Raw genomic sequence first — 25,334 nt, forward strand, 5'->3', positions numbered from 1 at the left:
CAAGCTCCTCCATCATTATGGAAAGTGGAATTGCTTTTTAATTTTATTCATAGTGTTTTTGAACTTCAGAAGTTTCTAATTTTTATGTAGTCAAATACTTTCCCTGGTAGTTTTTAAGCTTTTTTTCATACGTTGAAAATTCCTTCCCCACTTCAATATCAGATCAGTTTTTGCCTTTGTTTTCTTATAGTAGTTTTGTTTCCTTTTTGTTTTTTGGTATTATCCCTTTAATTCCTTTTTTACTTTTTTATTTTATTTTTAAAGATTTTATTTATTTATTCATGAGAGACACACACACACACAGAGAGAGAGAGAGAGAGAGAGGCAGAGACACAGGCAGAGGGAGAAGCAGGCTCTATGCAGGGAGCCCAATGTGTGACTCTATCCCACGTCTCCAGGATCACACCCTGGGCTGAAGGCAGGCGCTAAACCGCTGCGCCACCCAGGGGTCCCCCTAATTCCCCCTTTTTTAAATAAAGATTTTATTTACTTATTTATTCATGAGAGCACACAGAGGCAGAGACATAGGCAGAGGGAGAGGCAGGTTCCCTGGAGGGAGCCTGATGCGGGACTTGGTCCCAGGACCCCAGGGATCACAACCTGAGCCAAAGGCAGATGCCCAACCACTGAGCCACCCAGGTGCCCCTCCCTTTAATTCTTTTTGAAATTATTTCGAGATATAACATGGGGTAAGTCTATAACTCTATTCCCATCCCTTCACCTGATGGTTCTCCATTCAATTCATTGAGTAGTCCACCCCTCAACCACGGATTTGAAGTGACATCATTGATGGGTACTCACCCATTCATCCCTCTCACACAGAGCAAAACACAAAGTCTGGGACACACTTGAGTCCTGTCCCAACTTGGATCCACGAGGCAATGATGAAACCAGAAGATATCCAGCTTCCTCTTGGATATTGTGAATGACTGGGAGTCAATGGCTTACTTACTTTAACACCCCGTCCCTTCTCTTTTCTTGCTCATGTTTTTGGTATTCAGCTATTTGAGCGATGACCCACTCTGATTTCCAAGACAGTTTTGATTCCATCTTGGGTTATTGGCTGTTTATCATGAACCCAGCAGATTGCAAGCTTTCTCTTAGATATAGTGGATCAATGGGATGGTATAAACTTTTCTGTGTTACACCACTGGGATCTTTTCCACAGGGATTTGGAATGAGTCCAACACATGGACCTGGAGCCCTTCCCTCCCTCCACTCCCATTGTCTTTTAAGAACAAAAACAGGCTTTGACCCTTGCCACAGTTTATCACAATATACCCACAACTGTGGCCCATGACAACGTAGTTCTTTAGATCTTTTCATGCCCTTGTTTTCTAACAGTCGTATATTAGAGGCGGAGGTGGGAACATGATCGGCTTGTATTTTAATTTGGTGTTGGTTTTATTTTATTTTGGCTTCTCAGTTTACTCACTGTACTGGCTCTGTGGTTTGGTTTGCTCAACACTCATTCCAGTATCATCCTGGTTTGCTTTCCAGTGAGGTTGAGATTGGGAAGCTAAAAATGATATATTTCCTACATTCCTCTGCAGCTGGGGTTCTGGTTTATGATTATGTTTCACTAAGCAGATGTGCTTCCGTGAGATTTTGATTTGTAGCTGCGTCACATGGGAGAGAAACAGAGATACAATTTTGGAGGTGTAATAGTGGCCAATGCAACTTTGTTCTAGAGCAGAACAAAGAGAACAGAAGAGTTTGGGGAGTTATTCCTGGAAGTCAGCCTCGAGTCTGTTTCTTCAGTCTTCCCAACACTGGGTAAATTATTTGTGCCCCTCAAAAAATCCTTTTGTATTTAAATAAGCAAGAGTAGAATCTGTTGTTTGCGATTAAGAACCCTACTGTGCTCATGCTTGAACGAGAAGCAATCTAAGTAATCTATCTAGATCTGGTGTCTCTTTCTAAACAACCCTTATTCTGGACTTTATATGGCTAGATTTTATATTCATATTTTATTTCTTTGGCTTTTGTAATAGTTTTAATACATGCATATGTGTTATCAAATAAATATATATTATTTGGATTTTCACGCTTTTAAAGTTTATGTAACTGGTATCAGACAATACATATTCTTTTGCAACTAGCTTTTCCTTTTTTTGTTTTTTTTACTAAATATCATTTTTATGGGTTTCCTTTATGTTGAGACACATAGCCATGAATGGTATTCAGAAGATTTTAAACAGCTGCAGGATTTTATATTTTAACATTTTAAATAGTTGCAGGATTATATATTTCCACTATTCCTCATTAGTCCTTAACTATAAATATATAGATAGATATGTGTGTTTATGTATGTCATAAAACTGATTTCCAGGTAATGTAAGTTGTAGTGCAAATACTATGTCAATCTTTCAAATCATCTCCAAAATATTTAACTTTTAATAATTGTTGGTTCTGTTTGATACGGCTGTCACTAACTAAAGGATGCCTCCTCCTGAGCCCTGGTTTAACATGGGGGAACTGCATCAACTTTCTGCAATTTCTTTCCAAGTTGATAGTCATTAGGTGACTCGTCTGAGTAAGCTGAGAATTTTTTCCTAAAATTAGGAAAAGCTATGCATTTATGATACTGAATCCTTTGCTATCTTCTGTTGAACTAACAACAACTCTAGCACATTTTTTTCCTAGCCTTTAAAATATTATCTGTGGGGCACCTGGGTGGTTCAGTCAGGTGAGTGTCTGACTCTTGATTTCTACTCAGATGCTGATCTCGGGGTCATGGGATCGAGCCCCCCATGGGGTGCTGAGCTCATCAGGGAGTCTGCTTGGGATTCTCTCTCTCCCTCTCCTTCTGCACCACCACTTACAATTTAAATACACACACACACAAATATATACATAAAATTAAAAAAAATATTGAGGGTTTTATACATCGGTTTTCTCTATTACACAATAATCATTTATTGGAACAATATGTGTAATAGGTTGACCACATCCATCCGTATTGAGCCACAATATGGTTGTGAGGCGCGAGTTCTGCTGTGCTGCTTGTGTTTGCAGCCTGGCTCTCTGCCTCTGTTTCCCCATATGTAAAAGGAGATAATGATGATAATTATAATTCTCAAATGAGACAGTAAATGTTTAGAATGGTGGCATGAATGAATGAATAAGCATTAATTATCCTTTGTATTACCAAAACAATTATATGGAGGATGTTTGGGGTTTAAAAAAAGACAACCTTGTCCCGTGAACTGAAGGTAAAATACAATACGGATGGGGAAGGAGGGCGCCTGCCCCCCAGTCTCCCATCAGCCCCACATTTCCCCTATGCTCCAGTCTGCCTGACAGCCTCCATCCTACCACAGGACGGCAGCAGGGCCAGCAGAGGCCACAACACTTGGTGATGCTCCCACTGTGACCCGTGACTGCCTGCCTGCTCTCTGTTATCTCCTGACTCTTGGCACCACGGCTGGGTGAAGACTTCGGTTCCCACACGTGGCAGCCAGCAAGGGACGCTGCAGAGTAAAACTGAGTGGTAGTGGGCAGCCACAGTCTTGGGGAGCCAAACTGACACTGGGCTCTTGTTAACTGGACCAGGGTTCAGGTGGCAGGGCTCGATAACCAGGATCTGCAGCAGGTTGGCCTACCTCGGACCTGCAGGTTGAGAGGCATTGAGTGGCCTCCCGGCAGTGCCCCAGTAGGGTTCCCTAGAGTCTGCCAGCAGTGCTGTGGGGACTGGCTCTCTGGGGTGTCTAGGGAGAGCCAAAGCAGACCCCAGAAGATGATTCTTTCTGAGGGGCAGTTAACTGGTATGGGCCTGACCAATCACAATGCTACCACCTGTGCATTTCCTTCATTGTAACAGGATTAATTGCATTCCAAAAGTTTTGTTTTTTTATTTTCTAACAGATTTATTTAACAGAAAAATACTGTTTAATACATATGCTAAACACGGAAGGTTGGTATAGTGTTCCTTTTCCCTGTGCACGTGTAAAACCCTGAACAACAATCTGGGTATGTTATATTTTTATTACTATTCAAACCAAGTATTTTTCAATTTCCATTCTCTTTGATCCATGAAGTATTTAAGAAGCATGGGTTTTAAAATTTCCACAGGTAGGAGGGTTTTTAAAGTTATTTTTTGTAATTGATTCCTTAGTCAAATTGCATCATGTTCAAAGAATGTGTTCTATATGGTGCCAATTCCATAACATACGTTAGGACTTGTTTTATGGGCTCATATAAAGTCAATTCTTGTGAATGTTCCATATGCATTTGAAAAGAATGTACAACCAAAAATTATTGGTTGCAGAGTTCTAAATATTTATTAAACCAGTCTTATTGTGTTCATATGCTTATTTTTTTTCTCTAATGAATGATCTATTGAACGCTGAAAGTAATATGTTGAATTCTCTTACCATAGAATTTGAGGATTCACTGTAAATGCATTTGTTAATTTTCCCTTGTAAGTCTAATAATTCTTGCTTTGATATCTTAATACTATTTTATTAGAAACTATGTTTTTAGAATTATATATTCATCACGAATTTAATCTTTTATTATTATCTGGTGACCATCTCCATCCTTCATGATGCATTATTATTTAAATTTTGTTTTGTCTGATATTAATGCCAACTTTCTTTTTGTTAGACTATTCCTGCATATCTTTTTCCATTCTTTTCCATTCAATCTTTCTGTTTTTTTTTTAAGGTTTTCATGTCATTTTTCTAGAACAGGATAAAATGTATTTTTTAAAAATGCACTTTAACTGGCAAATTTTCTCCATTTCTATATATTGTGACTACTGATATATCTTTATTTCACCATCCCATTTTTTAAATATTCTATTTATTTATTCATGAGAGATACAGAGAGAGACAGGCAGAGATACAGGCAGAGGGAAAAGGAGACTGATGTGGGCCTTGATCTCGGACCCCAGGAATCACACTCAGAGCCAAAGGCAGACTCTCAACTGCTGAGCCACCCAGGCATCCCTCACTATCCCATTTTGTACTTTCTTTTTCATGCCTGTTTTTCTTTTCCCTTCTTTTGGATTGCTGTCATGTGTACATGCAAAGTGAAGCACAGGAAACGTATGCATATTAAGAATAAACTGGAAACTAATTTTTAATTTCTGCTGCCAATCCAATAAAAGAGGTGAAGACGAGAATCGAGGTTCCCAAACTTGGACTTTGCAGATGAATAAGATTTCCCTTACAATGTCAGTGACCAATATAGAGTTGCCAACTTTTTATTTCGCCAAGTCAGGAAATTTATAGAACAACCACAGCCCCAACTATGGCCTATCCTCACCATAATTTTATAAAGTAAAGAACATTTAAAAACAAACTTTTGAAGTGTAAAAAAAAAAGTAGCCTCCGTGTAGAGATCATTGGGCAAACTTATGAGATACACACATACATAATCTGTGCGCACACGCCTCTATCTACCGTGTGTCCTCTCATTTCACCCAACATCACTGGAAACTTTGACCTGCCCCTAAACTGGAACCCACGGAGTGGAGCGCGGTGGTGTAGAAGGAAGAGGAGGTTCTGGGTGGAGGCTGAGGAGGGTGCCACGCCCGGCCACACACTGTGGGTGCCTCGCCGCAGAGGGCCGTGGTGCAGGGGATGGGTGTGCCTGGGGCGGAGGCGGGGGGCTCGGGGGCCGCAGGGAGCCCAGAGGAGCTTCTCCCCAGGCAGGAGAGGAGGCCGGCCGGGCCCCGAGCCACTGACCGGGATCCCTGGGCTGCCGCGCTGGATGCGAGGTCTCCGCGCCCAGATGGATCCGGATACTGCAGTGTCAACGTCTCTAAGTCTCGGGCGTTTATAGACTCTGCGTCCTGTCCGCGGGCCTAACACACGCGTAGGAACCTTTCCCAACAGCTGGGCTTGGAGATTAGTCTTGGTCCGTGAGGCTCCATTGCTTCAGCTGACACCCGATCGTCTAGATCAGCAAAAAAAAGAAAAAAAAGAAAAAAAAGTTTGCTCTACTTCCCGGAGCAAAACCAAGTGAACTCGCGAGCCCCCCGGGAGCCCCGGTGTTGGCTCCCCCGGAGACCTCCGCTGCTCGGGCCGCCCCGCCCTGTCTGGGTAGACGCTGAGGCCCGGCCGGTCGGAGCAGGTGTCTCCCGGGGGAGGAGGGGGGGTCTGAGAGGTGCCAGCTGGGGATCCCAGCAGGTGCCCCCCGGGGGAGAAGGGGGGGCCGAGAGGCTCCAGAGGGAGGGGTCCCAACGGGTGCCCCCCAGGGGAGGAGGGGGGCCGAGAGGTCCCGGGTGGGGGGTCCCAGCAGGTGTCCCCCGGGGGAGGGGGGGCCCGAGAGGTCCCAGCAGGTGCCCCCCCGGGGGAGGAGGGGGGGCCGAGGGGTGTGTGTGGGGGTCCCAGCAGGTGCCAGCCCGGGGGCGGTGGGGAGTGAGCGCAGGTGCCAGCGCTCGGCGGCGGGGAGGCCCTCTTCTCCCGGGGACCGCCCTGCCGGGTCCCCCTCCAGCCCCAGCCCCAGCCCGGATTTGGGGGCGCCGGGAAAGCAGCACGAACGTTTTCTGCGGTGAACCGACTTGGCAGAGGCGTCAAGCCTCGCCTGTCTCTGTGGCGCAATCGGTTAGCGCGTTCGGCTGTTAACCGAAAGGTTGGTGGTTCGAGCCCACCCAGGGACGGGGCGTGAGCGTTTTTGAGCGCGTGGCTCCTGCGCGGAAGCCGCATAGGCTCTGGGTTTTCCCGCAGCCCGACCTGGGTGTCCGGGCAGGGGGTGCTCTGCACCAGCCCGGCTGCCAGGACCTGCCTTAGGCTCTTCGAGAGCCGGCCCGCCGGCGCGCGCAACTTTTTTATTTATTTATTTTATTTTATTTTATTTATTTGCGCGCAACTTTTTAAAAAAAGTTTGCGGTCGGGAGGAAGCAAGAACTGATAAGCCGGTGAGTTCGTTTTGTGCTTTGCATTTCCTCACTCCTCGGGCAGGCTTGTCCGGAACCTGGGCCCCAGCGGTGGCCAGGGGCGGGGCTGGGCGGGCTGCCTTCCGAGTGTCCCCGCAGCAGCAGCACCTACCCCTCCAGCCGCGCCCCTGCTCCTTCCCCGCTCCTTCCCCCTTGGGCTCACCCAGCTTTCCAGGCCCCCCCTCCCTTCCTGGTGCGAGTCTCTAGCTGCCCGAGAGCTTCCTAAAAGGCCAACTCTGCTCCCAGGGCCCCGGTGGCCGCGGGCTGCGCTGCCCTAGCTTGGGGGCAGGCCTTTGCTGCTCGGGCCTGGGCGCTCCTCTCCCTCCCCGGCTCATTACTCGGGGACCAGCTGACCTACATCCTGGAGCCCTGCTCTGGCCTTGAACCTTTGTCCACAGGCCTTCAGCGTCTGTCCCCTCTGCCTGGCAAACCAACATCTACTCATCCTTCGCTCCCACGGAACCGAGTCTCTCCTCTGCAGCTTTTCTTCGCTCTCTCCTCTGGGCCTTTGTCCCTCCAATGAAAGCTCCTCCAGGGGATGACCCTGTGTTGTTCATCTCTCCACCTTCAGCACCTAAACCCAAGCTCTTCCTACCCTACGTACTACACAGAAAGTCTGGGCTTTTCTGATGCACTTGCCTCATGTCTGCATCTCATATAATAATTCAGACATCAAGCTTGAACCCTGTTGGCCTGTAGCCCATATCCAACCCCATGAGGTTGACCCTATACCATCTCCTTTCTCTGGGCGCCTTCTCCTGCCCACCACCTGCTCCGACCTACTTCTAGCTGCCACCCACCCTCCCATCCCACACCACCTATAAAAGTCCCCTTCATCCAGGTGCCCCAGCAAGACTGGTGAATCTGCAACTGCTTGATTCCCGTGAGCTGTGCAGACAGGATTTCGGAACCCAAACTCATCCCTGGTAGAATTTTGGACGACAGGAGGAAAAATGGGTCTTATCATTCAGGCCTCATTGCCCCGCTTTTTCCATCTTCAGAGAGCAGCATGCAAGACCTTGTTCAAGGCTTTATTGGAATCGAGAAGTGTTCTGTTTAAAGCTTCTAATACAGAAAGGGACAGCTAAGCTTTCTTCCACAAGCAACTCTCATGACCCCACCCTTACTCCACTGCCACTGAAAGGCCAAGGGATTTTAAGTCTCCATAGTTTAACTCAGCAGGGTTGAGTGCATTTAGTATCGCTTATCCAACCTTGTTTGGTGAATGATGTGAGCAAAGCTTTGCCTGAATTAGATACTAAAGCAGAAAGCTGGTCTGATAGTCTCTGCACCTGCTCTCTTTCTAATTTTTACTATGCTGGCCAACTAATGTCCTCACCTCCTGCCCATGGCCTCCCAAGTAGTTATCGTTGACTCTTTGGTGTCATTCTTTTTCAGTTCAGACCCAGAGATATCTCTGTTCACGAGCTTAATCTGGGAAAGCAATGCTGCTCTTCATCCTATGGACACAGGGTTTGTTCTGCGCTCTTTCCCAAGACACTCCAACCTCCAACCCCCTTCCAGGAGCATTTTCTACTCATGACACCAAGACAGTTCATCATTATATACTCACACACAGTCCAGGTTCTAAAAGGGGCTCCCTGCAAAAATCAACTCGAATTACCCCTGTGATTGTTCTGTTACCTACACCACTGCTCACAGCCCAGGCAGGGGTCTTCCTTGGTCCGGCTGCCTTGCTCTTTCTCAGCCACCCCCTTGACTGGTTCTGCTGTCTCCCTAGACCCTCCACAGCCCCCACAATCTGTCTGGAAGTGGTTTTAGTGTGCCTTAAAGGCAACCAGCCCTGCAGCAACAGATGGAGACTACTACCCAGCTGGCCCTCGGCTATAATTCTCTTATCCACTTATCCCGTTCTTTAAGAACAAGTTCAGATGTTGGGTCACCACCCAGTTGCTTCTCTGTGATAGAATGGCTGAGCGGACAAAGTATTCAGGTAGCTCGGAGATTTCAATTCTGAGTGATGTGACTACTCACTGGGGGGTTTATTTGGCACTTGAAGATCACGGACTCTTTCTTTCCAGCAGAGACCAAGAGAAAATGGAGTTGAGTGGAGGACCCTCAACCTAGACACTGCGGTCTAGTTTTCCTGTGACTCCCAGAGCTGCCTGTTGGAGGTGATGGGGTTGTGGATCCAGAGAGAGGTCCAGAGGGGTTGCTTTCAGGACCCACCCTTTGTCCTAAGAGCCCTGGCTCCATACGACTTTGCTGTTCTTCAGGCTCCCCATTGAGCTTCGAAGGTCTCTCTGCACAGCAAAATACAGCCCAGTGTCCACTGCAAATAGGAGTGCCATCACCAGGGAGAAAGGGATTTGGGGCCAGTGTGAAAGGAGTAGTGAGGTTGATGGAAGCGAAGAACCTAATGGAAGAAGCAGAGGAATGAGCACAATGACAGTGGTTAGGGCAAAAACATGGTGTCTGCCTAATTTTTCCATTTTATCTAGTGGTTAAACATACAGGCTTTGAATCTTTGGTGTGATCTGAGAGACAAATTAATGCTCCCCATTCCCTTCCCCTCAGTTACTTCATCCAAGGTAGACCCCAAAGTACCTGTCTCATAACGTTGTGAGGGGTGGCTGGATCATCCAGCCCGGTTCATGGAAAGAAGCACTTGGCTTCTTTGAAAGGTGCCCAATAAATGTCAACTAGTCTTTGTTACCAAGGGGGAACTTGAAAGTCAGAGAGGCTATGTGGTTTACCCACTGTCACATGATCGATGAGCAGCAGAGCCAGGACCAGGTTTCTAGGCCCTCCCTATGTGGAAGTGAGGGGCTCCCACCAGGTTGGAGGGCAGGAGAGGATGGCCAGCACTGGAGGGACACATAACATTGTGGCCATGGTCTGACTGGGGAAAGGCAGGACAAGTGTATTTTTATGGGGCAGGACATGTGGCTTCTATTGGTGCTGTCACATGGCAGAGTAAATGACACCCCTAGAACCCCTTGTAAAGAAGCCCATGGAATAGTCAAGAATCTCTCCATTCATCTTCACATTGTGAATGCAGACCCCATACACACGGGGTTCTGGAAGCTCTAGGGCTGCACAGCTCTCACCTTGAATGATGATGTTCACAGCCTCTGAAGACTCGTTTTTCTTCCCGATAATCCCCCTGCAGAAGTAGGAGCCATTGTGTTCACTTGTTGCTGCTGGAATGTGGTACTCAGAATTATTGTAAAAAAACTTCTTGCCTCTTCCGTTCTGAAAATACTGAACGTTCCGTACAGGCGTGTTCTTCCAGCTATGGCACTTCAGTTGAATGAGCTCCCCCTCCTGGAACACCAACCGAGGGACCTGGAGCAAGAGCCAGCCTGAAAGACACAGAGACCACAGGCCCAGGAGGCTTCAGAGCAAAGATCTTGTGATGAGGACACTCACCACCCAGATCCTGGGATGTCATGGAGAGCCAGACTGGGCGCCATCCCTGTAGAGAACCCAAATCACACCGAGACTTTTTGTCTGATGGGGAAGAGAGCCACACCAATCAAACTGTAACCTTAGAGCAGAGGGACTAAGTGAAGAGGTAGGTGGGAAGCCACCTGCAGGGTCCTTAGGACTGCACTTGGATTTGCTATAACAGGTGAGTTCCAGGCCAAAGACTAAAACTTGTATTTGAAAATGATGATTTGTGGGGCACCTGGGCGGCTCAGGTGGTTGAGGGTCTGACTCGTGGATCCGGCTCAGGTCAGGCCCTCAGGGTCGTGGGATAGAGCCCCACATCCTGCTCCATGTCTGTTGGAGATTCTCTCTCTCCTTCTCCCTCTTCCCCTCCTCACACAATCAATTAATTAAATCTTTACAAAAAAAGAAAATGATGATTTGCTCCATTAAAGGAAAGGCAGAAGGGCACCTGGGTAGCTCAGGTCATGATCCCGGGGTTCTGGGATCGAGGCACAGAGCCTCCCTGCACAGAGTCTGCTTCTCCCTCTCTCTCTCTCTCTCTCTCTCTCTCTCTCTCTTTGTCTCTCATGAATAAATAAATAAAATCTTAAAAAAAACAGAATACATATATAATCTGGTGGCCTTCGGGGGAACACTCTTGCTCCAATCTGTCCTGTCATGGACTTATCGAATGTCCATAAGCACATCCATTCAACACAGTGTGGTTGAGCACCACTGTGTACCAGGTGTTGGGCCACCTGGGGCTACCCGATGACAAAGACCCATGACACGTAACCTCAAAGACTCTGTAGACTTGACACAGAAAAACACAAACTCAGAATAGTTCCAACACAGTGTGCTACAACAGGCTAAGAACAAAGGCCTAGAGGGCCAAAGAGAATGGAATAAAGAGGTTCTGTCCCCCCAAAAGTAAAGAGGACTCCTCAGAGGAGGAGATAAAGCGAAATGAGTTTTGAAAGCTGATCAAGAGTTTCTCCTCGTGAGTTGATGCCTGGAGTCACGGTCGTGGGCCCGTAGTACGGTCCTCCTTTACTTCTAAAGTCGGTTTCTAGATCGAACTTCAGCTAATAAGTCTCAGACTTGATTTTTCTATTGCTTCTTGTTGGTAATTCTCCCTTTCATTTGGTCTAAGGTAGCCATGTCTCACCCAGCAAGAGAACAGACGTTCCTCCCTGTGTAACTCCGTGGCATGAAGCCCGTGGCAGCTATGGGGCGGTCAGAGGCTAAGGAGCTACAGTTCCCTGAAACTTTTGCAAATCCACCTCCGTTAGGCCCTCCTTCCCCTCCAGCTCATTCTACGCATGCACATCGTGCAACTGAGACAGCCATGGAAGTAGCTGTGAGGTGTGCCTGCAGGGACCGGGCTAGGGGGTGTGATTCTAGGATTACCTGTAGAACAGATCCTTGCCTCTGAAATCCTACCCTCACCTGCTTCTGATGCCTGGATTCTGCAAACAACACTAGAGACTTTCATTCCATGATCACCGGTAGGCTGGACGGACGTGTCTCTAACTCTACTAGGAGATTTAGGCCGAGGCTTAAGTTTGCGTGTGGCAGATGGGGAGAGGGCGGTGGATATGACCCTAGGCGGTTAGGAATGGTTTGGAGGGTCGCTTAGGGCATTGTGCATCTGAGAGTCAGGAGAAGATTGAGGTCATAAAAACAGATTCATTAATTTATTCAGTAAATATTATTGAGCACTAATGTCAAGCCCTGACCTTCAGGTGACTCCATGCTACTGGGGACATTCTTTTTTTTTTTTTAATTTTATCTATTCATGAGAGACACAGATAGAGAGGCAGAGACACAGGCAGAGGGAGAAACAGGCTCCCTGTGGGGAGCCCGATTCAGGACTCGATCCCAGGACCCTGGGATCATGACCTGAGCCGAAGGCAGATGCCTAACCACTGAGCCACACAGGTGCTCCTCTTGGGTGCATTCTTTGTGGATGGTGACTGCAGAGACTGTGCCCTGCAGAGTCCCGTATCTATTACGCACCAGGTTTCACATTTTGCCTCAGGCCTCCCTCTGATATAATTCAGGGAGGCCACAAGTCATCTCATCTCAATTTTAGCCCCCAAGACTTGGCTCTTCCCATGTCTTTTGGGGCCTCCTCTTTTACCCTTTTGCTGATTCCCTTCTTCCCCTTCACCCACTCACCAGTGTGGACTTCTAGCTGCACCGGGTCACTGAGTTTGGAGAGGTCTGTCTGGCACCTGTACTCTCCACTGTTTTTAATGCTGGCATTTTTGATGAAGTAGGTGGATATCTGATTTGAGATGTGTCTCCCATTGTGCAGCCACGTGTAGTTGTCTCTAAGGAGATGGTCCCCCTGGCATTTCATTTTCACACTGTCCATTGTGAGTACCCTATTCCATTTGGATTCCAGAACCACCACAGCCTTTGGGAGGTCTGCTGAGGAGCCAAGAGAAGGTGGATTAGGGCAGAGAGGTGAGTAGGCCCTACACTGGCCTTTCCAGGGAGGCTCAGAGCCAGAGCAAGCCCATTGCAAACCCATAGTTGGTGACTCGGCCTTGGTCTGTGACTCAGACTTAGAGCACCTTGGCTTCAAGGCACTTAGCCCTATTTCTGGCCTTTCATTATCTTGAGGAAAATTAGCCTGAGAAACCTAAGGCCAAGCCCAACCGTGATGGGGAAGTGCCTCTGACAACCCCACACCGGCAGTTTCCCATGCAGCGCGCATTTCACAGCGCTGGGCTGTTAAACACCATATGCCTCCCTCCATCCAACCAAGACCACAAAGCCAACTCACCAGCTTGTGTGCCAGCAAAAACTGCAAGACAAAAGAGGGAAACAAATACTGAGCAGAAGAGGAGATCGGGGCTCTCGTGTGGCATGGGCGTAATTCCCCAGCCCACCCCTGCTCCGGGAGTCCTAGTGCCAAGAATCAAGGTCTCCATGGTGGCCTGCGCTCTAGTCTCCAGGTGTGCACCTCCTGCCCTCTTCCCAACACCACTTCCTCCTTACTCCCCACTCCCAAAACAAGGGTTCGGGCTGAATTGCCCTGAATCAAGCCATAGACACAACCTCAACCCAAGTTCCCCCAAAAGGGCAGAAATGAAAAGTCTTAGAGGGGAACCCTGGAATGTCAGAATGGAAGAGATAGAATGGATGGGCTCACCCATCCGGTCCATATAGCCTTCAGCTTACAGATAGGGAAACTGAACCCCAGCGGGGCGAGGTAACAGAGACCTCGCAGTCCCCCTCGGCCTCCTGGTTATGCCCAAATCGGGCTGGCATTCTCATCTCTAGCCTCCAAATGGCTTGTCCCGGGAGCTAAATTGAGTGCTCTCCACACAGCAAGGAGTCCTATTCCTTGGTTGGGGGCCCTCCCTGGTCTGAAAAGTGGGCTCCACCGGACCCAGGGAATCTGGAGCTTCTGTCTCAGCCAAAGTGACTCTGACTTACCTGGAAGTAGCAGGGCCATTGAGGGCAGCAGCTGCCACATGCTGTCACATTAGGGTGAGCAAGTCACTGCAGATATGCTGAGCTCTGAAGGGATGCAGCTAATTTGAAGAGAGGAAGTAAAGAGTCTTTCCCCCCACCCCCTAGCTCATTATTCTTTAGGTTCCTTTTCCCAGAAAGTCATCTGATTTCTGAATCCGAATTCTGACAAGTGAGCCCCAGGATGGGGCAGGCAGGAAGGGGAGGAAAAAAGCCAGAAAGAGAAGCTGAGGCGGACGAGCACCCTCGGGTCCATAGGAGACTACAGGCGAGCATCTAGTGACACGGATAAATCTGATCAGTCTCAAAATAAGTTTCCCTACCTGGTGGGTTTGGATCCACTCAGTGCAAGAACAAGAAGATATCATAACCCAGGGGATGAGACCCAAGGAGAAGGGCATTCCCTGAAGGGGTCTCTTGTTTTCCTCCAGAACTCCCCTGCCTGGCCCAGACCCAGCTCCATCCACCTGGACTTACCTGCCTGCATTCATTTAAATCTTCAGACCCCAGGAAGGGTCCCTCCCTGCAGTGTTGTCTCCACCAGCTTATTTTTCAAGAATTCAAAATGCATGTGTGTTGAGGTCTGTGACGCAACTTCTTAGCATGAATTTGACCATGAGATTCACACCTTCTGTTAAGAGAAGCCCAGGGGAGGGGCAGGGGTGAGAAATGGGCCCCTGGGAGGGAGGATGTCACTAATTGGTTGAAGGGAAGGCAGAGAAGGAGACACAGAGGGAAGGACAGCTGGCAGGAGAGGACAGGAGCTCTTTAGCTTCAACCCACCATCACCAGGGCTGAGCAGTGACAGTAGCCAGGTGAGCTCAGCCCCTCGGGGACCCACTGGCCTGGGCAGGTCTGTGAGCCTGTAGCCCTGGCTCCGGGGTGCCTTATCGGAAAAGGTGGAAGTGCAGTTGCCAGGAAGTCGTAAGATTGCTACCCTGTTCTGCTCTCCCTAGCCGCATCCCCCCAACACTCGGCAGGGATGTGTATCCTCCCCTTCCCCACTTTGTTTAAATCCGGATCTCAGAAAACCAAATGACTCTGCATGGCAGTGCCACTGCCCCAGTGAGTTCCTGGACCTCTGGGACAAGTCTCACTTAGAAAAGCCCAGGAGGTGAGCAGCCCACAGGTGTGAGGTTTGGCAGCTGTAGAGGGGAGGCGGGGCGCGCAGGTGCCTGCTGACCCCTGCTTGGGACCAAAGCCCCTGTCCACTGCAAAGTCATAGAAAAACCACTTCTCAGGCAGGATTTTGGTTTGCTTTTGCTCCTAGGTAGAGTTAACTGGTGCCTCCCTCCCATCCCTCCACCCCGCTTCATGCATTCCTGCAGCAGCATCTCCCCTACAGGCCCTCGGATTAGAAGTCTTAGAAGTCCGTTAAGATGGTTAGAATCATGAGGGACAGGAACCAGGCAGCCATTCTAGGGCTCCCTCTCAAGGGATCCATTTACACCTTGCAAAATCCAGACCTGGATCTGAAAATGTAAAGCCCTAGGCTATGGCACTTTAGGGGCTTCTCTGGGAAAGACACCTCGGCACAGGGTGCCCTCAGGGCTGTGGCAGGCTCAGGGCTGCCCTCCCTGCTCTGCGCTTCTCCTACCACTTCTGTCTGTGGTCTTCCTGTGGAGAGAGGAGCTGCAGGGCATGGACTTCGTAGGAAGGAGGGAGGACCGCAGCCTAAGGAGCCTTCTGCAGGTGTGCATGAAGTGCTTACTGAGCCAGCCTCAGCGTGAGCACGGGGTTGGAAGGGCTAATTGTATGGGGAAGGGAAAAGGCACAGTTGGTTTTTTTTTTTTTTTAGGATGTTATTTATTTATTCATGAGAGACACAGAGAGAGGCAGAGACACAGGCAGAGGGAGAAGCAGGCTCCATGCAGGGAACCCAATGCAGGACTCGATCTCGGGACCCTGGGATCATGCCCTGAGCCTAAGGCAGATGCTCAACCACTGAGCCACCCAAGCACCGCAAAGGCACAGTTTTTGAGGGTCAGTGGTGTTGGGATATCTCATGCCGAGTGTTTGTCTCCATGCCTGCCTTTTCTTTTGTCCTTTCATTGTTCTCTTTCCCCTCTCCCCTCTTGCTTGTCTCCCCATACTTTCCCTTGGACATTGAAATAGCAGCCACAGTGCAAGGTTCTGAGATCACCAGGCCTGTCAGCTCTCATCCCTAGGAAAGCGGGAGACCATCAGATAAGCACCTGAAGTGCCTGCTGTCGGGACAGGACCCGTGAGAGTATTTGCAAAATTCTGCAGATGCACCAGGAGAGCGTCTGTGGCATCTGTGGGAGGGGTCCACGTGGAAAGGAGAACACTTGGATCACAAAAGATAATTGTCTATTCAGCAGGAAGTTTTCGAGATAAAGAGGCCTTTCGAGCAGAGAATCATGAGCCAAGATGGAGTGAAATAGGCTGGCATGTTTGCAGAGCTGGGGGTAGCTCCACAAAGGAGAAGCACCAGCTCAAGGGTTAAGGACCCTGAGTTTGGGCTAAGTCTGGGATGGAATCTCAACTGCACCTCTTACTTACCTCTTCTAGGCCTCAGTTTTCTCATCTGTAAAATGGGGCTAAAATATGAGCACTAACCTCCAAGGTGTCGTCGTGAAGCTTAAATGAGGTAATGCATTTAAAGTTATTGGTTCCATATCTGGAAACATATCTACCGGTTTCTATTAGAAGTGCAAGATGGGAGGTGAAGGCCTTCCCTGGTGATCCGAATGAAGTTGTGACGCTCTCAACCCCATGATCCTTTAAGAGCTCGTGCTCCTGCTTAGTCATATTCATATTTGTGAACAGTAAGGTCTTTGAGGGCAGGGAAGCTGTTCCTCTGGTTCACATTGTATCCCCAGCATTTAGCCCAGTGACTAAAACAGACTCAGCACTCAGTGTTTATGGAGTGATCACGGGGGACTTTGTACGTCATGGTGAACAGTCTGTACCTTCTTAGATTGCTTTCAGAATAATTTCTATAAAACGTAAAACCGACCTCAACGTTTTAAGCTGGGGAATGACGTGATCAGTTTTACATTTTATAAAAATTACCCTGATAGCAGTCCAATAAATAAACTGAAGAGGAGAGAGATTGGACATGGAGGGAAAAGTTGGGAAGTTATTATCACAGTCTGGCCTAGAGAAGATTCTCTGTTAAAGAAGTGGAAATGCAATGGAAGCATCTAAGAGAGATGTGACGAAGTTAGAATGCACATGCTTTGGATGAGTGATTGGCTGTGAGGGGTAAGAGAGAAGGAGGGGTCTGGGCGATGCTCAGCTCTTTGGTCTGGGTGATGAGGAGGATGGTGGTACATTTCATGGACATAAGAAATAGAGGAAGAGGATCAGGCTTTGGGGAGGGTGGTGATAATGGTCTCAGCTTTTGACATTATCAAGCTCCAGGTAGTTATGATTTTAGGTGGAGATTCTAAGTAGGTGGTTGGGCATATAGCCCTGAAACTCAGAAGGCAGGTCCGGACAAAGACAAGATTTAGGAGGTATCAATAAGGTGCTCTACACTGTTGATAAGAGCTTAAGTCCTTTTCCTATGAAAAAAATGCAAGTAAATATACACAAAAATTTCTCTATGGTTTAAGAAATTCCTTGAAGTTCATCTGGAGAGCCTAGGTTAAGATGTAGTGTGGGTAACAGCTCTCTATCAGTGTTGAGTGAGAAGAAAGGGGAGCTCCAGTGAGGGGAGGGAGTAGAGGAGATGGGAGGAGAGGCAGGAGAAGCAGGGGAGTGATGACAGAAGGGTGGCACGAGGCAACTTTCCCATAGTGCGAGTGTGCGAGTGTGCAGAAAGGAAGAACAGCTGACACAGGAGATCAGATAGGAGGGGCTAGAGAAGAGAGAATAGGGAAGCCCAGGCAGCAGAGCCCTTCAAGGAGGCAGAAGTCAACAGTATTAAGTGCTGAAGAAAGTTCAAGAAGTCCTTTCAGTGTGACCTTCTGGGAACTATTTATAACTTTTGCCTGAACAATTTCAGGGGCTGGGGTTGGAGGACAAAAACTTGATAACTGTTGGTTGAAGATTGAATAGAAGGAAAAAGGTGTTCTCATGAATGACTACTCCAAAGAATCTCTGTTTTGGAGGCTTCATGAACCTATGTCTGGATGGTCCAGGACCCATACCTCCTCCCCTTCTTCTTCTTTTTTTAAAAAAAAATTAAATTATTTATTTGAGAGAGAGAGAGAGAGAGAGCACAGGAGCAGGGGGAAGGGCTCCATTGAACAGGGAGCCCGATCCCAGGACTCCTGGGGCAGATGGCAGATGCTTAACCAACTGAGCCACCCAGGAGCCCCCTCCCCTCCCCTTCTTATCAGCATCTCATTCTCCCTTGAGGAAACCCCCACTGTGAGTAGTCTTAATAGAAAGTGGTGACTGGTTTCTAAATAGAAATTGGTGATGAGCCAAGGGGGCCAGAACCCCTTTTGCTCTGCCTCGGCCCAGTGTTATGTCCTAAACTGTGCCTCTCACAAATTGATATGTTGAAGTTCTAACCGCCAGGACTTCAGAATGTGACTGTATTTGGAGGTGTATTTTCAAAGGTAATAACTTTTGAAAGGTTATTAAGGTAAAACAACGTCATTAGGATGTGCCAGAATCCAATATGGCTGGTGTCCCTATAAAAAGAGAAGATTGGGGCACAGACCTGCACAGAGGGACGAGCATGTGAAGAAACAAGGAGAAGATGGCCATCGATAAGTCAGAGTGAGGGCTCAGGAAAAATACCAATCCTGACAACATCCTTATCTCAGACCGCGAGCCTCCAGAACCGTGAGAAAATAAAATTCTGTTGTTAAAACCACCGAGCCTGTGGTACTTTGTTATAGCAGCCTGAGCTGACTCAGGCAGGAAACCAAGGCGCAGACGTGTGATCTAGGCTTGGCCAACTTGTCTCTTCTGGAATGTGGAATCCTGAAAAAGTGACACCTACCCACTTATAAGGGAGATTCATTCCTAAGGGAAGCAGATGATTGGGTCTTAGTCATCATAGCAGCAGAATAGGCTGACCTGCCCCTACCCAATTTCCATCTAGCACATTCCTTTCCTTCCCTTAATACCTAGATTCTGATACACTGACGGCCAAGAGCCCTGAGTGGTACAGTAGGAAAGAAGAATCCCGTGGAAACTAGAGGGGATCCAGGAAAGAAAAGGAGATTTTGTTTTGTCTTAAGTGAAAGACTTGAAGTTATTTACAGGTCATTTAACTTTCTTGGCGACCATTATGAAAGGCTTCACTTTCCACTGCAGCCCACTCACTGATCAGAATGTTAGTGTAGGCAGTTAGTTAGGTGCTAACAGGAGACCTGGAGGTCTGCAATGGGTGAGTCCTGGCCAGCTATCAGGAAAGCCAGAGCCCTCCACTGGAAACTGGATCAAACCAGACAGGCCCAAGATGGCGGATGCCATGACAGGAACCTCTGACCAACTAAGGAAGAAAAAGTGCAAACCCCTGCATCTCTGCTCTAACTAATGAATATTCCACTCCCTAGTTGACAACGGTCAATAAATATAGAAACTTACTGCAGGGGGTGGGGTGGTGGTGGTGAGCAGCTGTCTTTTTGAGCTCATAGGCTCTCACATCTTGAGAATGTACTTTTCGCTTTAATCAACTTCCCCCTTGCGTTGCTTATTCACTGGGTGGTGTCTGTCCTTTAATTCTTTCTTTTGGGGACACATGGGTGGCTCAGTGGTTGAGCACCTGCCTTTGGCTCAGGTCATGATCCCTGGGTCCTGGGATTATGTTCTGAATTGGACTCCCTGTGGGGAGCCTGCTTCTCCCTCTGCCTGTGTCTCTGCCTCTCTGTGTCTCTCATGAATAACTAAAAAAAAAAAAAAAAAAAAAAATTCTTTCTTTTGAAGAGACTGAGAACCTTTGGTGACATTTTTGGGACAGGCTCAGTGGAGGCCCCAGGGCTGGGGTCTCCCCAGTTCACTTGGCAACAAGAACAGTTATGCGCTCACCCTCAATCAAGAGTAGGAGATGTAGATCCATTTCTTGATGGAGAGAGTGTCAAAGAGTTTATAGCCATGTTTCCATATTGCCACAGCTAACTTTGGCAGTCACTTTAGTGACTTTTTTGAGGATTTCCTGATCTTTTAAGGGCATGGTGACTAAAGCAAAATCTTTAAAGTAAAAAAAAAAAGGGGATCCCTGGGTGGCGCAGCGGTTTGGCACCTGCCTTTGGCCCAGGGCGTGATCCTGGAGACCCGGGATCGAATCCCACGTCGGGCTCCCGGTGCATGGAGCCTGCTTCTCTCTCTGCCTGTGTCTCTGCCTCTCTCTCTCTCTCTCTCTCTCTCTCATAAATAAATAAAAATTTAAAAAAAACCTGCTTTTAAAAAAATAAAGTAAAAAAAATCTTTAAAGTAGAGAGTATCTGTGGACACGTGTGGGAGGCTGTAAAATAGAAGGAAGGAAAGAATTTTCATCTTATTCAAGAACAATCACAGGAAGAAGGGAGATGGTTGGTATTCACAGGAAAGAAGAAAGCCAGACTAACATTACCCTTCCCTCCCTCCCTCCCTCCCTCCCTCCCTCCCTCCCTCCCAAGAGTTTGGGTAAGATTATAGCAGCAAAGAAACAGTGTACTTCATGGCATTTTTCTTAGCTCAGCGCTGCAGTGCAATTGCTGAGATATACAGGAAACAAGGGCTCCTTGAACTTGAATCCATAGTAACCTCTGACTTCTATACAACTCAAAAATTGCAATGACTTGGGACGCCTGGGTGGCTCAGCGGTTGGGCGCCTGCCTTTGGCTCAGGTCATGCTCCTGGGATCCGGGATTGAGTCCTGCATGGGGCCTGTGTCTCTGCCCCTCTCTCTCAGTCTGTGTCTCTCATGAATAAATAAACTCTTAAAAAAATTGCAGTGACTCAGTTGACTTAAGTATAATACAACACACGATGAAGGGGTAGCACTACCCAATACCCATCTTCCTCCTTCTTAGTACAGTGCCGGTTTTATTCAGGAGCCCATGTCATCCGGTACAGCACTCTCTTGGCTTTTATTGGCTGAGTGAGGGATGAGGGGACACTGTCCAAAAGATGCAATCGGGCAGAAAGGAATGGCTTTTATGTGTCATATTTGGAAGAGAGGGTGTCTCTCTTCCACTGGTTGTGAAAAAGGACTCATCATGTCTCATGTTTGGCTGGCAGCTATTGTTAAGACTTTGAGGGCAGCCAGCATGAGGCCAAAGGCAAAATGCCAAGGAGGGCAGAGACGTTGGGAAGGGAGGGTTAGAATGTGCCCTCACTGAGCTTCTGAGGGAACCAAGCCAAATTTTCATAATTTGAGATACATTTCCTCATTGTTTAGGCCTATGTAAGTCAGGGCTTGTTACTTGGGAACATAGGCACCTGATGGATACGTTGGTATTTACTGAGTACTAACTAAAAGGATACAGAACTCTCTTTCTGAAAAGAGCTACTAGTTAATAGGGGAGAAAACCTGACATTTAATGACGAGAGGGAATGCTGATGGGGAGGCCAGGAGTTCTAAACCTAACTTATAAAAACAAACAAACAAACAACAACAACAACAACAAAATCTAACTATGTGACCCTGAACAAGTCATCGAATCTTAGCAGATCGTAGTCTCGACACCCAGGCTTGGGGGAAGATGGTCTCTATGTTTGCTAAAATTCTTTCTGATTAGACATTTCTGTCTTAGTGAATGTCAACCAAAGGAAAAGTGACTCCTCCCTTCTTTTCGGCAGGCCATCACTGACCAGCAAGGAAATGAACCAAGAAGGCCCAGAGAGAGGAAAAAGAAGTGTAGTTGCCTTTTATTTATTTAAAAAAGATTTTATTTATTCATTCATGAGAGAAACACAGAGAGAGGCAGAGACACAGGCAGAAGGAGAAGCAGACTCCACCCAGGGAGCTCAATGCGGGACTCGATCCCACATCTCCAGGATCACACCCTGGGCTGAAGGCGGTGCTAAACCGCTGAGCCACCTAGGCTACCCTGCAGTTGCCTTTTAAAGGAAGTATCCGGGATCCCTGGGTGGCGCAGCGGTTTGGCGCCTGCCTTTGGCCCAGGGCGCGATCCTGGAGACCCGGGATCGAATCCCACATCGGGCTCCCGGTGCATGGAGCCTGCTTCTCCCTCTGCCTATGTCTCTGCCTCTCTCTCTCTCTCTCTGTGACTATCATAAATAAATTAAAAAAAAAAAAAAAAATAAAGGAAGTATCCTACTTGTTCACTTTAATAGCAAAACGTAGCAATCTCTGAACCATAAATACGATAGATATCAAAGTCATTGAATAAAAAATATTCACCGTTACATGTCCAGTAAAGTGAAGAAAAGAAACAGGAGAGGAATCAAAGAGAAGGGGTGGGGGTGGGGGGGACAGGCAGAGAGTGAGACACAAGATATGCAAATGGGAACAGAAGGTAGAGAAGACCCTGGAAAAGTCAAAGATAATAGGAAAGGTACCCAGGTTCACAGACAGACAGAGTCGCAAAGGCAGTTGGAAAACACGCAGAGCAAGACAGGTGCACAGAGGTACAGTGACGCGGACAGAGGTGCTTGTGGGGAAAGCTGGGATCAACTCCAAACAACAGAAAGTCGTAGACACGAGGAGGGGAAGGCAACATGGAAATAAAATTGATTTTGTGACGTGACCTTAAGTTACAACCTGGGTACTCTGGCTGGGCTCACTGAAATGACACAGCTTACTGACCTCAAAGAGGGTTCTAGAGGTGTGAGGCTACCTGCTAGGGCGACTTACACATGCCCTGTCTTGTTTTCTCATCAGAACTCAGAGTTTCCAAACCAGACTTGCAAACATTTAAAGTTTCAAAAGAAGTGTTGATGATGTTGTTATGGGGAGGACTTGGCCAAAGAGGAAGGAAATCCATGTTTCGGTTTCAGTAGGACCATCGCTAGCTGGCAAGCTACTTCTCTTTCCTAAACCTCTGTTTCTTCATTCCTCAAGTGAGGTAATGATTATGTTTAGTAGCTTCTTCTAGCTTAAATAGCTGGTTTCCAATGGTAATTTCCAGACACTGCAGAATGCAGTAGCCTTTGTCTCCTAGAAATCCCAACCAAGGCCTAAAGGAATATTCTGAAAGAGCAAATTAATACATCTAAGGTTTACCTTTTATTTATTTATTTATTTATTTATTTATTTATTTATTTATTTATTTTTAAATTTTTTTTTATTAATTTTTATTTATTTATGATAGTCACAGAGAGAGAGAGAGAGGAGGGCAGAGACACAGGCAGAGGGAGAAGCAGGCTCCATGCACCGGGAGCCCGACGTGGGATTCGATCCCGGGTCTCCAGGATCGCGCCCTGGGCCAAAGGCAGGCGCCAAACCGCTGCGCCACCCAGGGATCCCTATTTATTTATTTTTAAATAAATATTTATTTATTCATGATAGACACAGAAAGAGACAGAGACACAGGCAGAGGGAGAAGCAGGCTCCCTGCCGGGATCCTGATGTGGGACTCGATCCTGGGACCTGGGGTCACACCCTGAGCGGAAGGCAGCCGCTCAACCTCTGAGCCACCCAGGCGTCTCATAAGGTTGACAAATTAATCATAAATCCTGAACTCATGCTTTCACTCACATGTAAACGAGTCAGTCCCTAGGAAAATAAAAGGCAACATCAAAAGAACTTTTGGAAAGGAAACAGAAAAACCATTTGATTCCGTTACTCGGTGCCATCCCTCTGGAGATGTAGGGGTTTGGAGGCCTCGGCAGGAGTGTGAGCAGAGCCCAGAACCAGTCCTGGGGCTTCAGTCCTTGTCCCCCTCGCCAATGTTTGGTCTTTGCTTTAAATATTTTCTATTTGAAAATATGCACACGAATCTATAATATACTCCGGCTACTAAGCAAACAAAGCACTGCAGAAGTTACTAAAGGAAAAGTGAAAGTGACTCTTAATGACCTTTCTTCCTTCCTTGGGGGGTAACCACCAAAAAGTTTGGTGTGTCCCTTCCAGAACATGCCCTATGCGTTCATATTCGTGTAAACGCGATCATCTACCTATACATCTCTATATCCAGTTCATTTTTTGCCAATTCTGTTTACACATTGTATCACGTGATTTTTCTGCAACTTGATTTTTTTACAGTAATTTCCCCCACACACATAGGCGCGCACTATTCAACACTTTTCACATTCTTTTTTTTTAGTTGGAGGAAAAAAATGTTAAATATTTTCAAGGAATGTGTGGAAAGGAAGAGACAGTGTGACTCTTCTGATTTGGGTTCTTAAAAGACTCAGGTCATGATCGGCACCAGAACTGGGGCTTTCTCCTCTAAGGAGGCAGCTGTTTCTCCCTTGCCAGCAGAACATGACTTTGCTATGTGAGATCATAAAATATTTCTTCTTGTTTAAGCCATTTTAGTGGAACCTTCTAGCACTTGCTGCAGAACATCACCTGACACGTGCATTTCTCTCTGTGTTCAGGGAGACTCCAGCTGATGAAGTTGTACTTAAAGCTAGAATTTGAACATTTTTAGGTTGAAATAATTGTCATTATTTTCAATAGTGTTGCAAAGAGCAATAGCATTTTTTTAAACTTGGCATATTTCCCAAGGCCATTCTCCCAGAAGTGAAACCCCAGTGTCGTAGGTGCACACATTTCCAAGGTGCCCTTGGCATTGCTACGTTCTTTCCCAAGCGATTCTTTACATTTATACTCCGTTCAGAGATCTATGGGAATCTATTTATTTTTTTTTAAGATTTATTTATTTTAGGGACGCCTGGGTGGCTCAGCAGTTGGGTGCCTGCCTTCGGCTCAGGTCGTGATCTCAGGCTCCCCGCAGGAAGCCTGCTTCTCCCTCTGCCTGTGTCTCTGCCTCTCTCTCTGTGTCTCTCTGTCTAAAATAAATAAATTTTTAAAAAAGAGATTTACTTATTTTAGAGAGAGAAAATGAGACAGCATGAGCAAGGGGGAGAGGCAGAGGGAGAAAGAAAGAAGCAGACTCCCTGCTGAGCATGGAGCCCAAGCCAGCTCCATCTCAAGACCCTGAGATCATGACCTGACTTGAAATCAAGAGTTGGAAGCTCAACCAACTAAGTGGTCCCGATGCCCCTCACATTCCTTTATTTTTTTTTAAGTTTGTAATTTTAATTCCAGTATCATTAACATAGTGTTCTTTTAGCTTCAGGTGTACAATGTAGTGATTTAACAATTCCATACACGACTGGGTGCTCACCTCAAGGGTCCTCTTCATCCCTGCCCTCCCCATCACCTCCCCCTGGCAACCAGCAGGGTGTTCTCTAGAGTTGAAAGTCTTGCTGGCTCCCCTCCACCTCACCTCTCTGCTTTGTTCCTTTGCTTTCACATTCTTTCTCTTAATCCTTGGTAAATTAAGAGATGAGGGGATGCCTGGATGGCTCAGCGGTTTAGCGCCGCCTTCAGCCCAGGGTGTGATCCTGGAGACCAGGGATCGAGTCCCACTCCCACGTCGGGCTCCCTGCATGGAGCCTGCTTCTCCCTCTGCCTGGGTCTCTGTCTCTGTCTCATGAATAAATAAATAAAATCTTAAAAAAAAAAGAGAGATGAGAAATGGGGTCTCAGTCATTTCAAATTGCATTTCTTTGATTACTAGTG

General features: G+C 47.3%; 1 protein-coding gene and 1 non-coding gene across 5 annotated transcripts; one reads left to right on the top strand and one right to left on the bottom strand.

Annotated features, from left to right (window-relative positions):
* Positions 1–6,536: 6,536 nt before the first annotated feature.
* TRNAN-GUU (transfer RNA asparagine (anticodon GUU)) lies at positions 6,537–6,610 on the top strand. The gene has a single exon. It is a non-coding gene; the product is annotated as a tRNA-Asn (tRNA).
* Positions 6,611–7,909: 1,299 nt separating this feature from the next.
* Positions 7,910–25,054, bottom strand: LOC129515252 (low affinity immunoglobulin gamma Fc region receptor III-A). 4 transcript variants are annotated; one of them, XM_055334042.1, is made up of 7 exons: positions 25,039–25,054; positions 14,246–14,399; positions 13,733–13,830; positions 13,077–13,097; positions 12,464–12,718; positions 9,958–10,212; positions 7,910–9,263 (listed from the first exon to the last, which is right to left on the bottom strand). In XM_055334042.1, exons 3-7 carry the CDS (start codon positions 13,770–13,772, stop codon positions 9,085–9,087), a joined length of 750 nt encoding a protein of 249 aa, XP_055190017.1. In that variant the 5' UTR covers positions 13,773–13,830; positions 14,246–14,399; positions 25,039–25,054; the 3' UTR covers positions 7,910–9,084. The 4 variants fall into 4 exon arrangements, with proteins under 4 accessions (XP_055190017.1, XP_055190019.1, XP_055190018.1 ...); XM_055334044.1 differs by lacking the exon at positions 13,733–13,830; XM_055334043.1 differs by lacking the exons at positions 14,246–14,399; positions 25,039–25,054 and having other exon boundaries at positions 12,464–12,715; positions 13,733–14,220.
* Positions 25,055–25,334: the final 280 nt, after the last annotated feature.

The sequence above is a fragment of the Nyctereutes procyonoides genome, unplaced genomic scaffold, assembly GCF_905146905.1.
Source record: "Nyctereutes procyonoides isolate TBG_1078 unplaced genomic scaffold, NYPRO_anot_genome, whole genome shotgun sequence".
NCBI classification, from domain to species: Eukaryota; Metazoa; Chordata; class Mammalia; order Carnivora; family Canidae; genus Nyctereutes; species Nyctereutes procyonoides.

Coding starts and splice junctions, on each gene's coding strand:
- LOC129515252 (XM_055334042.1), bottom strand. CDS start 13,772: ATGTGGCAGCTGCTGCCCTCAATGGCCCTGCTACTTCCAG. Junction 13,098..13,732: donor AATGGCCCTGCTACTTCCAG/GTAAGTCAGAGT, acceptor TTTGTCTTGCAG/TTTTTGCTGGCACACAAGCT. Junction 9,264..9,957: donor TGTGAACATCATCATTCAAG/GTGAGAGCTGTG, acceptor TTCTTCCATTAG/GTTCTTCGCTTCCATCAACC.